A 13,832-nucleotide genomic window follows, 5' to 3' on the forward strand; every position below is an offset into this window, starting at 1 on the left:
ACCTCCCTGATGCAGTCGTGCACCACTGACTATGCGATCCCCACAAAGGTCGCCGGTGGGCCCCTGAAATGCTGCATAGGCATCAAGCTTAAGAGCCGCTGCCGCTATGAGGACCAGAGGCATAGGATATCCGCTGAAGCCCATGGGCTGCATGTCAGAGTTGAGCAGGGCACAGAGAAATGTCACCACCCTCTCTACATGCACAATTGCCTCTGACACTGGTGGTCTGATGTCCGATGGCTTGTCATATGGGGCCTGTAGTTTCACAGCGACCGTAATGGTGAGCTGCACTTGGGGACTGTTGCTCATGACCCGGGACCTCTACGTGCTCCACACCTGCCTGTTGATTTTGCCTCCAGCGCATACGGATCCTCAGGAGAAGCGGATCACACACTCTAGGATGAGCCGGACCCATTTCCATGTGATAAATGAAGTTGTATCCTTCATTTATTGGAAGGTTCCTAACAGGGCAGGGATTGGTGTTGACATACATCAAGTGATTTCATGGATCAACTATGTGGCGTGGCACGGCAATGTCCATCTTGGCTAACACTCAGAGTGGCACAGCATGACCACATCAAGCTCCTCCCAGCTGCATCAATTATCCCCACCATTCATATATCCTTAACGCTCCTACCCTTTCTGGCACCCTCCCCACACACTGGGTGACAAGAGTGCCATTGCTCCTTCACAAACCAACACTGAGCGTACACTGTTTATGGAGGGAGGGTACGCTGTACCTCCCTTCTTGCCTGCAGAGCTTTCACTCCAGTAATCCCAGACCCCCTCCCTCCTCCCTTTCAGTATGCAGAGTGAGACCCCCTGCATATCAGAACTTACCTTCCGTAGCGGATCCTTCTGCCTCTGATGACCCGCCGGCTTTTCTGTTCGGGAGTGGGATGGCACGTGACAGCTGTCTGTTCAAAGTAAAATCCGGAAGTGCGCATTGAGAAGCGGCAGGCTGCGTAATCTGCAGAGGGAAGTACCGTTTTGAATATGGTAATTGGGGTGCCGCCGTGCGGGGGGCCGCACCGAGGTCCTCCCGCTGGCGGTAATTTGCGGCGGGCCCTTGTCGACATCGGGGGCCTCTCCCCGCAGAGTTTTACTGGCCACCACGACCCACGGCGTCAAGGGGCCAGTACAATTCAGCCCTTAGTCATCAATAGCTGCTCACCAATGTTCATTTTGGGTTCTGCCAGGGCAATGTGGTTCCAGACCTCCTTACAGCCTTGGTCCAAACATGGACAGAAGAGATGAATTCCAGAGCTGATTTGAGAGTGACTGCCTTTGATATCAAGGCAGCGATTGACAAAGTTTGTTGCCAAAGAGCCCTAATAAAACTTCAATCAATGGGAATCGGGGAAAGCTCTCCACTGGCTCGAGTCATACGTAGCACAAGGGAAGTTGATGGGTTGTTGTTGGAGGGCAGTCATCTCAGCCCCAGGACATTGCTGCAGGAGTTCCTCAGGACTTTGTCCTTGGTCGAACCATCTTCAGCTGCTTTACCAATGAACTTCCCTCCATCATAAGTCAGAAGTGGGGATGATTGCATATTGTTTGAGTTCCATTCGTAATTCCTCAGTTAATGCTCTCGTGCAACAAGATCTGGATAAAATTGATCAGTGGAAGTTACATTTGTGCCACACAGTCATTGATTATCTCCAACAAGAGAGAATCTAACCATAATAATAATAAAGGGAGAATCCAACCACCTCCCTTTGACATTCAATAGCACTACCTTTGTCAAATCCCGACCATGCACACCCTGGGGTTCACCATTGATCAGGAATTTAACTGAACCAAATACACAAATATTATGGCTACAAGAACCATTCAGAGGCTGGGTATTCTGAGGCAAGTGACTCACTTCCTGACTTGTTGAAACCTTTCCACCACTTACAAGGCACAAGTCAGGAGTATGATGGAATACTCTCCGCTTGCCTGGATGAGTGCAGCTCCAACACTCAAGAAGCGTAGCACTATTTAGGATAAAGCAATCTGCTTGGTCGGAACCTCGTCGACCACCTTTAATATTAATTTCCTCCACCACTGATGCAACGTGACTACAGTACATACCATCTACAATATGCATTGCAGTATCTCATCACCACCTAGACGTACAAGGACAGCATTTGCATGGGAACATCACCACCTTCAAGTTCCCTTCCAAGTTGCACACCATCCTGACTTGTCCCTGGGTCAAAAACCTGGGACTTCATACTTAACAGCACTGTGGGTGTACCTACACCACACAGACTGTAGTAGTTCCAGAAGGCAGCTCACCACCTTCTCGAGGACAATTAGGGATGGGCAATAAATGCTTTTCAGTGATGCTCACATCCAGTGAGTAAATTTTAAAAAAAAAGACTTTATAGTATACTAATGATCTTGCATCTGTGTGTAGTTCCCATCTATACTTCTTGGATTCCTGTTGTAATGTTTTTGTCACACTGTCAACTTTTACCAATATAAATTCTAGTATCATGGTTTTGTGAAAGGGAAATCATGTTTAACCAATTTATTGGAGTTCTTTGAGGGAGTTACATGTGCTGTGGATAAAGGGGAACTAGTGGATGTATTAGACTTCGATTTCCAGAAGGCATTTGATAAGGTGTCACATCAAAGGTTATTGTAGAAAATAAAAGCTCATGGTGTAAGGAGTAACATATTGGCATGGATAGAAGATTGGCTAGCTAACAGGAAACAGTAGGCATAAATGGGTCATTTTTTGGTTGGCAAGATGTAACGAGTGGTGTGCCACAGGGATCTGTGCTGGGACCTCAACTTTTTACAAAATGACTTGGATCAAGGGATCAGAGGTATGGTTGCTAAGTTTGCTGATGACACCAAGATAGGTAGGAAAGCAACTTATGAAGAGGACATCAGGGGGCTACAAAGGGATATAGATACATTAAGTAAGTGGGCAAAGACCTGGCAAATGGAGTATAATGTGGGAAAATGTGAAATTGTCCATTTTGGCATGAAGGATAAAAAAAGAAGCATATTATCTAAATGGTGAGAGATTGAAGAGCTCTGAGATTCAGAGGGATCTGGGTGTCCTAGCGCATGAATTGCAAAAAGGTTCGTGTGCAGGTACAGCACGTAATTAGGAAAGCGAATAGAATGTTATCGTTTATCGCAAGGGGAATTGAATACAATAGTATGGAGGTTCTGCTTCAGCTATACTGGGCTTTGGTGAGACCACATCTGGAGTACTGTGTACAGTACTGGTCTCCTTATTTAAGGATGTAAATGCATTGGAGGCAGTACAGAGGAGGTTTACTAGACTAATACCTGGAACGGGCGGGCTGTTTTACGAGGAAAGATTGGACAGGCTAGGCTTGTATGTGCTGGAATTTAGACGAATAAGAGGCGACTTGATTGAAACATATAAGATCCTGAGGGGTCTTGACAGGGTGGATGTGGAAAGGATGTTTCCCCTTATGGGAGAATCTAGAACTAGGGGTCACTGTTTAAAAATAAGGGGTCGCCCATTTAAGACAGAGATGAAGAGAATTTTTTTTCTCTCAGAGGATTGAGAGTCTTTGGAATTCTCTTCCTCGAAAGGCGGTGGAAGCAGAGTCTTTGAATATTTTTAAGGCTGAGGTAGATAGATTCTTCATAAACAAGGGGTTAAAAGGTTATCGGGGGTAGGTGGAATTGTGGCGTAATCAGTTCAGCCATGAAGTCATTGAATGGCGGAGCAGGCTCGAGTGGCCTACTCCTGCTCCTAATACATATGTTTGTATGTATCGCATTTCTAATGGGAGACATCAATATAAACCTTGTTATTTTGCATAATTTGGCTATTTGTGTTCCCGCAATTGACCATTATTTTCCTCAGCAGTTTAAATTTCCAATGTCCAGGAAAAAAACCAAACAATTATTTGTTTAATTTCATCCGTTAAATCATCTTTCGTGCTTTTTAATGCCTTCAGTTAGTTTCTGCTTGACTGCCTCAGCGTCTTCAAAAAGCAATGAGTTAGTTGATATTTTTGTCTAAAGCTATGACACTGTCAGGTGAATTTGGATTATGTAGTTTGAGCATGCTCAGGGTTTCTATTTTTCCAGGATACATTAGTGTGGTTCTGTCAGTTAGTCTCGTTTTTTTTTAACTTTAGCTTCTTGCAGTTTCTCAAGTTCTCATTTTTTCAAGAAAAGCTGGAGAAAAAATTCATATTGTGTTTGTGAGGGGGAAACTCCTGTTCAGATTGTACACCTGCTGTAGCCCAGGAGGCCATTGAAGTATTTGAAGCAGTAGTCATGCTGAGTACCAAGATCCCACAAAAAGCAATGATTTCAATGATGTGTTTGTTTGAAAAAGGAATGTTGACCAGTATACTAAGAAGTTTTTATTTCCAGTCTACCTCCCTCCACTTAAGCTTAAATTTTATTTTGTGTTCGCTCTACCATGGTTTTTTTTAAGCTCCTTACTTCGGTTTGTGGTAGCTGCCTTTGTAATCTGTTTGGAGTTTTCCACTTGTGCATTCAGAAGTCTAGGCATTTCTCCCTGTTCATTTTAAGGGGAAGGTACATTGCAAGTTGGGGAGGCAGAAAACCCCTGCATTTTTCTTTCTTTTTGCAGCTATTTTTATCTCTTCTATTTGGGTGTGCTTCTTTTTCACTGACAGTATTGATGCAACATAGTTTCTGCTTCACAGCAACACTAACATTTCAATATAAATTCAGAGTTCGACCATGACCTGACTGCAGGGAGAAGTGGTCTGAGACCTGGAGGAGGTAGTTTCACACTATGCAGGTTTGAAGCTGCAAGGATTATAACAATGGGGTACATGTATTTGTTCATTATCAGTCCCACTGATTTACAATGACTAATTAAGTCACATTTCATTTTCATTAATTGGCATTCTGAGATTTTTACTGTTCCTTTGAGGATTAAATTCCACAAAACTTCCCATTCTGTGGAAACCATAATTACTGGCTTTTATTTATAAAGTGCAGCAGTTCTCTCGACCAGGAAGAAATTTTCATAGATCAAAGTGGGATATGGGCCAATTTGTTTTTCCTGGTAGAACGAACAAGGAAAACAGAATGTTGCAAGTATTTTAAATTTAGCAACAGAGTGAAACCAAACAGGCAGTGGAGTCAATAAGATTGTCTTAGCAGGAGGACAGAGTGTGGGACCATAAGTGCGATTGAGCCGAAAAATTTGTGGCACACCAAGCAGAGAGCCCTCAAATTCTGGAAACTGATGTACTGGATTTAAAAGGCACTAAACAAATTCAGTTGATAAATGTAATCATGTTGTAAGTTATATAGTTTTTCATGGAATCGCTACAGCATAGAAGGAGGCCATTCAACCTATCATGTCTGTGCCGGCTGTCTGAATGAGCAGTTCATCTAGTGACACTCCTCCGCCTTCTCCCCGTAGCCCTGCACATTCTTTTCAGTTAACAGTCTAATTCCCTTTTGAATGCCCCGATTGAACCTGCCTCCACCACACTCTCAGGCAGTGCATTCCAGACCTTAACTACTCGCTGCGTGAAAGTGTTTTCCTCATGTCGCATTTGCTTCTTTTGCCAATTACTTTACATCTATGCCCTCTTGTTCTTGATCCTCTCACGAGTGGGAACAGTTTTTCCCTATCAGACCCCTCATGATTTTGAATACCTCTATAGAATCACCTCTCAGCCTTCTCTTCTCTAAAGAAAACAGTCCCAACTTCTAGATTAATCTTCATAACTGAAGTTCCTCATCCCTGGAACCGTTCTCGTAAATCTTTTCTGCACTTTCTCCTATGCTTCCACATCTTTCCTCAAGTGTGGTGCCCAGAACTGAACTGACCGCACTGACACGGAACACAAAAGTCCGAGTGTATCAGGCCTGTGTCCTCAGTACCTTGCTCTACGGCAGCGAGGCCTGGACAACGTATGCCAGCCAAGAGCGACGTCTCAATTCATTCCATCTTCGCTGCCTTCGGAGAATACTTGGCATCAGGTGGCAGGACTATATCTCCAACACAGAAGTCCTTGAAGCGGCCAACATCCCCAGCTTATACACACTACTGAGTCAGCGGCGCTTGAGATGGCTTGGCCATGTGAGCCGCATGGAAGATGGCAGGATCCCCAAAGACACATTGTACAGCGAGCTCGCCACTGGTATCAGACCCACCGGCCGTCCATGTCTCCGTTATAAAGACGTCTGCAAACGCGACATGAAATCGTGTGACATTGATCACAAGTCGTGGGAGTCAGTTGCCAGCATTCGCCAGAGCTGGCGGGCAGCCATAAAGACAGGGCTAAATTGTGGCGAGTCGAAGAGACTTAGTAGTTGGCAGGAAAAAAGACAGAGGCGCAAGGGGAGAGCCAACTGTGCAACAGCCCCAACAAACAAATTTCTCTGCAGCACCTGTGGAAGAGCCTGTCACTCCAGAATTGGCCTTTATAGCCACTCCAGGCGCTGCTTCACAAACCACTGACCACCTCCAGGCGCGTATCCATTGTCTCTCGAGATAAGGAGGCCCAAAAGAAAAAAAAAAAGAAAGGTGCCCAGAACTGGACACAATACTCCAGCTGAGGCTGAACTAGTGTCTTATATAAGTTCAACATAACCTCCTTGCCCTTGTACTATATGCCCCTATTAATAAAGCCTAGAATACTGTATGCTTTATTAACTGCTCTCTCAACCTGTGCCGCCACCTTCAATGACCTATGCACATATACACTCAGGTCTCTCTGCTCCTGCACCCCCTTTAGAGTTGTATCCTTTGTTTTATATTGCCTCTCAAAGTTCTTCCTACCAAAATGAATCACTTCACATTTCTCCGTATTAAACTTCATCTGCTGCTTGTCCGCCCATTCCACCAACTTGTTTATGTAATTTTGGAGTTCCATGCTATCCTCCTCACAGTTCACAATGCTTCCAAGTTTCGTACTATCCGCAAATTTTGAAATTGTGCTCTGTTCACCAAGGTCCAGGTCATCAATCTATATCAGGAAGAACAAGGGTTCCAACACTGACCCCTGGGGAACTCCACTACAAACCTTCCTCCAGCCCAAAAAACATCCATTAATCACTGCTCTCTGTTTTCTGTCACACAACCAATTTTATATCCATGTTGCTACTGCTCTTTTTATTCCGCGAGCTATAACTTTGCTCACAAGTCTGTTGTGCGGCACTGTATCAAATGCCTTCTGGAAGTCCGTGTACACCACGTAAACAGCATTGCCCTCATCAAGTCTCTCTGTTACCTTTTCAAAAAAACTCCAACGAGTTAGTCAAACACTTAACGAATCCATGCTGGCTTTCCTTAATTAACCTGCATTTGTCCAGGTGCCTATTAATTTTGTCCCAAATTATTGTTTCCAGAAGCTTCCCTGCCACCGAAGTTAAACTGACTGGCCTGCAGTTACTGGGCTTATCTTTTCATCCTTTTTGAACAAGGGTGTAACATTTGCAATTCTCCAGTCCTCTGACACCACCCCTGAGCCTAAGGAAGACTGGAAAATTATGGCCAGTGCCTCTGCAATTTCTACTGTCCCTTCCCTCAGTACCCTTGGATGTATCTCATCTGGTCCTGGTGCTTTATCAACTTTAAGTATAGACAGCCTATCTAATACCTCCTCCTTATCAGTTTTTAAATCCTTCTAGTGTATTAATTGCCTCCTCTTTCACCGTGGCATGGGTAGCATCTTCTTCCTTGGAAAAGACAGATGCAAAGTATTCATTTAGCACCTCAGCTATTCTACCTGTCTTAATGTATAAATCCCCTTTTTGGTGCCTAATCAGCCCCCTACTCCTCCTTTTACCACATTTTTACCATTTATATGCCTATAGAAGACTTTGGAATTCCTTTTTATGTTAGCTAACAGTCTCTTTTCATGCTCCCTCTTTGCTGCTCTTTTTTGCTTTTTCAGTTTCCCTCTGAACGTTTGATATTCAGCCTAGTTCTCCATTGTATTATCTGACGTCTGTTATAAGCACACTTTATTGTCTTCTCTATTCTTTTGTCATCCAGAGGGCTGTTGATTTGTTTGCCCTGCTTACCCCTTCAAGGGAATATATCTTGACTGTGCCCAAGCTATCTCTTCTTTGAAGGCAGCCCATTGTTTTCATTTTGTTTAAAACCCTGGAAGTTCCACTTACTGAGAACAAGACGATGGCCAAAAATTGTATTTGGAGTGAGCCAATTTATGCATCATTGAACCAGAATGATGAAAGTTGACAAAGCAATATTGGTGCACCAATTAAAAATGGAAAAAGTTAACACAAAAATATGACCAACATTTTTGACAACCAAAAGTAAGGTTTGAGGATAGCAAGGGCTGAATTTAGTACGGCCGTTTGGAGCAGGAATGGTAGTGTGGGGGCCGGAGAATTGTGTCGGAAGCGTCGGCCTGGAAATCTGGCATCGTGATTTTGGTTCCACATTAGTCAGTGGTGGGAATACACTGCTGCCCTAATGTGGTGGGAATGCAGTTTAAATTGTAGAATGCTTACATTAGCATCTAATTCATTGCACTTCAGTGGGGGTCTTGGGATTAAGTGGACTGTGGGCGGCCCGAATGTGCCTTCGGGTTCCTGACCGTTGAAAGCTAGCAGTATCGAGGCGAGGCCACAGTGCTGTGACAGGTAGGCAGTCGTGACTAGTTCTGCATAGAAGAAGAGGGGGGTGTGGAGGTCATTATCGGCCTGCAGAGCTGTGTGCTCAGTGGGACGGTGGGGTGGGTGGAGTGCTTGGTCTCGGGTGCAATGCAGGTGGTCTCAGCTGCATTGCAAAGGGGATCGTGGTCTTGGGCGTTCGGGGTCTCGTGTGGGAGTGCCAGCTGAGCAGGGTCTCGGGTGGTCTGCAAGGGGAGGGGAGGCTTGCTTTTGGGTGGCTGTATCGGTTGACCAAATGTTGGCTGAGAGGTTTGGGTGCCCATACTGCTGGATGAGAGGGTTGGCTGTCAGCAAGGGTGGGCACTGAGGGCCATCAGGTAGTTTGCCGGGAGAAGTAGCAAAAGCACAGCTGTCCTAGCAGGGCTGTCTTTGCATCGACAGCGCTCTGGAGGCCCACTGATCACCTGGCATGGGTCTCCTATACCCTTTCTTTTTGGACCCCTGTGGTGTGATGCGGCACCTCTGATGGAGGGAGGGCCAGGAGGCAGCTGCGTCTACAGGTGAAGCTCCACGACAAGAGCAACAGCAGCCGGCCATGCCAAGACGAGCCCACCTGCACAAGAGTGTGTACTGGACTCGAATCAACTACCTCCAGTTGTCCGAACGGCATTGTCAGCCAAGACTACTGCTTTCCAAGGAGGCCGTCACCAACTTATGCGCCCTGCTGCAGGACAAGTTGCGACCTGTGCGATTCACTGGTCACCCTATGCAAGTGGCCCTGAAGATCACAGTGGCACTAAACTTTTACATGTCTGGGTCCACTGGGAACATGTGTGGTGTCTTCCAGTCAGCAGCCCACCGCTTCATCAAGGAGGTGACCAGTACCCTGTTCAAGAGAGCCTGCCACTATTACTACTGGACCGAACCCGACAGTCAGGCCGAGGAGGCCATCGCTGGATTTTCCTGGGTGCAAGATGCGATAGATTGCACACAATTGGCCAGCAAGGCTCCAACAGACCAGCCAGCCGCCTTCACCAACAGGAAGGGCTTCCATTCTATCACCGTTCAACTGGTCTTCGACCACCTGCATTTCCTGCGGGCGTGTGCCTGCTTCCCGGGTAACAGCCACAACACCTACAGACTTCGACAGTCCCGGGTGCCGCAGTTTTTCAGGCCCCCTGCTCGCCTTCAAGGATGGATTCTCGGGGACAAAGGTTATCCATTGAAGACTTGGCTGCTGGTGCCTATGAGGAACCCTAGCAATGCAGCAGAGGAGAGGTACAACACTTGCCCCAGCTCCACCCAAGTGACCATCAAGCAGGCCATTGGGCTGCTGAAGATGAAATTCCATTGTCGAGATTGATCTGGTGGAGCCCTGCAATATGCCCTAGCGAGGGTTTTGCATAATGTTGTGGTCTGCTGTGCTCTGCATAATCTAGCACTGCAGGGAGAGGAGGCCTTGCACGATGAGATGACTCAGTGACACTCCTCCACTGATGTGGAAGACACTGAGGAGGGAGCTGAGCAAGCAGCACTGGATGTTGAAACCCTTGCACAGGAGCCAGGCAGATTGAACGATGGGCCAAGGAGGCAAGAGACAATTTCTCACTTACCTGCTTTCAGCCACCCTGATGGCGACTTCAATGCATGCAGTCTGTTGCTTCCTTTCTATTTTTGTTCTGTGTCTAGCGCCCAGCTGCAACACGGGCAAGTGCCCATGGGAGATCACATACAAATGAAAGCTGTGCCTATATTGGCATCCACTAAGGGGGAAGGGTGAAGTCAGCGTCTCACAATTAATGCATGATAGAATAATCTCTTTTTTACACGATGAAAATTAGTTGCTAGAATGCAGCACGTCAAATTTCAAACACCCGTGAACCCCCAAGTGTCTCTTGGTGGTATACTTTATATGTTTACAAGTGCTTCTTCCAAGGTGTGAATCCATCACTTGTAATTTTGTAATGCCTCCTGCTTCCTCCTGCATAGCCACTTGCAATCCCTAAAAAGGAGAGAGGTATACAGCTGTCACCTTGACAGAACAAAAGAGGTCGTTGAACCTCTTGCAGCACTGTAACCACGCCCGGGTGATAAGCCCACAGCTGATGACCACCTCAGCCTTGCTTGATCAAGTTGGGGGACCTCTGATTGTCATTGCTGGAGGTGAATCTGGAGGGAGGCATCACGAAACCGTGGGGTTTCCTGCAGGGCCTGCTTCGGGTGCAAGTGTGGTGTGGGCGTGGGAGGACCAGAGTCAATGAAAGCAGGGCTGGCAGGGCTTTAAATGTGGTGCCGGCACCTGTTCCAGAGTTATCCAGTGCCATAATTGGTGTCATGCATCCGGCCCCTGCTGCTTGATTGGGCCCTGTGCCTCCATTATGTCAAGTGGCCACCCATCATTTGATTGTGGTTGGCTAGTGACTAGTGGGAATGACACCCACTTCTGGGTCCGCTGCAGGAACCCGCGGCAGTCTCACTAAATTCAGCCCCAAATGTGCACTCAATGCCAGATTTCTAATAACATATAGATTTAATATGATGTGAAAAGTAGTCCCATGCATTTGAGGTTAATGCAGTAGCCCCTACCGCACTGTCCAAATGTTTACATTTTAACTGCAGACTAGAATAAGTAGAGTTCCAGCCAGGCATTATGAACGGAGTACTGTCTAATTGAATGCATACTGTGATCTCTGACCTGTAACTGAAGTATAAATGCAGTAGTATTCTTCCACTTCATGAATTTACTATACTTTTTCTATTTATTCGCATTACTGTCTGCTATCTGGACCCTGAAATAAGTAGTTTGCCCCATCATCGTACTTCATGTGAGATCCTTAGAAAGACACAATCTGGGTGACTCTAGTTTGTATCGATACTGACAGTCCTTAGATCAAGTATCTTGAAAATTCCTTGCTGATCATTTCAAATAGAGATCGCAATGGAAATTGGACCACGGTTGTAATTTTTGCATGGGCATTTTAAGACATTGGTATTTTCTTCAAATCCATATATTTAATATGAGCAGTTTCAAAGAGTCTTTAATCACTTTTCCCAGTTCAGTAAAAGAGTGGGATTAATATTATGCTTTTGTTTGTTAGCACTAACTTGAGACCTTTGATCACCTTAAAATACTTGAACAAATTGTAGCCAAATGCTGTAAGTGGAGTTTTCTTCAAAAATTACACATTTGGTGCATTTGTATCATGCGTCTACTGGGGTGGCAGAGGTAAACTCGATGGACCATGATGGTCTTTTATCATCTATGGAAGGCTGTGCTCTGGTGGTGCCACTTACAATTTCATTTGCTTCACTATTAAAAACAAAATAAGAACACATTGGAAATGCTGTACTTGATTTTGAGAAAAGTGTTTAGTGTGTTTGTGCAAGTGTTGCTATGTGTATAGATTTTAATGTCATTTGACTAGAGCTCACTGTTGCAAATATAATGTAATGATTTATTAAAAGATCAAATTAATAAATTGAAGTTGTGCTCTTCCTGCATTCTTAAGAGACTACCATAACCAATATATTGCCCCATTAACCTATTTCACTTCAGTTTGGTTTATAAAGAAGGTACTGTATGCTTGTGTATTTTACCCCTTTTGAAGTATATTGAGTATAATTTATGATGCAGCGGCTCAATATTGTTTTGTTGGTGCTGAAAAATTAAATTATAGATCATTTGATACAACTTATTTTTAATATATTTGTCAGATAATGAAAACAAATGACTATATTGGGCTAATTAAGCTGTAACACTGGTACGTGAAGCGAGCCCCTTGACTTAGCTATACAGTTGGATAGATGCAATATTAATTACTTTTCTTAGAAATGGCCATTTTCGTAGTTCTGTATTTTTTGTGATGTATTTGTTTTCAATTACAGATTGATCAGTTAAAACAGGATTTGTCCAAGAAGGAATCCGAACTCCTTGCCTTACAAACCAAGCTTGAAACCTTGAACAATCAGAATTCTGATTGTAAACAACACATTGAGGTTCTCAAAGAATCACTCACTGCCAAAGAACAGAGAGCTGCCATACTTCAAACAGAGGTAGGCTGAGGGCACTTGCACTCATCTTTTGATCGGTGAATTTGATATAACTCTGTCCATTATTTTGTGAAAACTGTAGATATGCAGTTGATCTCCAGTAAGATTGCACAGAGGAATCGAGGCCAATTGACATCCTCATGTGAAGCAGGGCTATAGATAAGTTCCCATTATAAATGGATATATAAAATATAAACTAACCCAAATATAAAGCTGATAGGAAATTGGCATAAGTACAAGTTTATTATTATTAGATAGATATTTGGATATGCTACTCTTAGTGTGCTGTATGAAATGATTGGGTGTTCATAAAATAATGTGTTATAATGAGGAAGGTATGTAGTGAAGATGATGGATAAATCTTTTGAAGGAGGGAAAATGCAGACTGTGGTGATAAATCAGCCTATAGGAAGCTTCTGAAACTATTAATATTCCAGAGCCGTTTATTAAAAATGATTTAAAGGACCTTTCAATTACTTTAAACAATTATGTTCCATGAATCACTTCATTATCTCCATAGCAAATTGAAACTTTTGCTTAAGTGGCACTCTTACAAGACTCTCATTTACAGCAGTTGCTGGAAGCAAATTTCAGCCTGCAAAGTGTTTGTGGTTAATCCCTAGTTAACTCTTCCAAGACCTAGTTGATTATAAAGTTCTTCACTGAAATGTACTGTAAGGTACAGAGGATGAATCTACTGTGCTGCAGATAATATCGTTTAAATTGTGAGGGCACTTGAAAAATACAGATGGCATCTCAGCCTAAATTATTTCTGGTAGACACCAGTCATGCAGAAAAAGAAAATGGGGAGATTGATTTGCTTTTTTTCACTCTAAGTTTATGCTTAAAAACCTAATGAAAACTTGTGGGGACAGAACACATAAAATAATACTGTTCGCTATCAGTTTGCAGTATATTAGTGCATTGATGCCAATTTTAAAAGTAGATGTGGTTGTCGTTGTTTACACCACTTCACATCAGTACATGATTGATAAAATTGACTGTGCAAGACTCCACAAAGGAACAGAGCTGAGAATTTTTGTAAACTACTTGTTTTAAATGGAAGGAAAAACAAATTCCATGATAGTAATCTGGAGTAAATACTTGAGGTTCACAGCACTTGCTTTTTTCCCCATTCTAATGTAAAATTCCCTCCCTATGTCATTTAAATGTTGTTGCCTTTTTAGAGGCCCTGTAACACATCTAGTTGGTTGAGAGGC

General features: G+C 44.1%; 1 protein-coding gene across 5 annotated transcripts in view; it reads left to right on the forward strand.

Moving 5' to 3' along the window:
• Positions 1 to 13,832, forward strand: part of LOC137380089 (ERC protein 2) — a 966,513-nt gene that overhangs the window by 238,959 nt on the left and 713,722 nt on the right. For all 5 annotated transcript variants that reach the window (XM_068051709.1, XM_068051708.1, XM_068051713.1 and 2 more), the window contains one exon: positions 12,448 to 12,615. In XM_068051709.1, coding sequence (XP_067907810.1) covers positions 12,448 to 12,615 — 168 coding nt within the window. The remainder of the gene's footprint in view (positions 1 to 12,447; positions 12,616 to 13,832) is intronic.

This window comes from Heterodontus francisci, chromosome 19, assembly GCF_036365525.1.
Source record: "Heterodontus francisci isolate sHetFra1 chromosome 19, sHetFra1.hap1, whole genome shotgun sequence".
Classification (NCBI taxonomy): Eukaryota; Metazoa; Chordata; class Chondrichthyes; order Heterodontiformes; family Heterodontidae; genus Heterodontus; species Heterodontus francisci.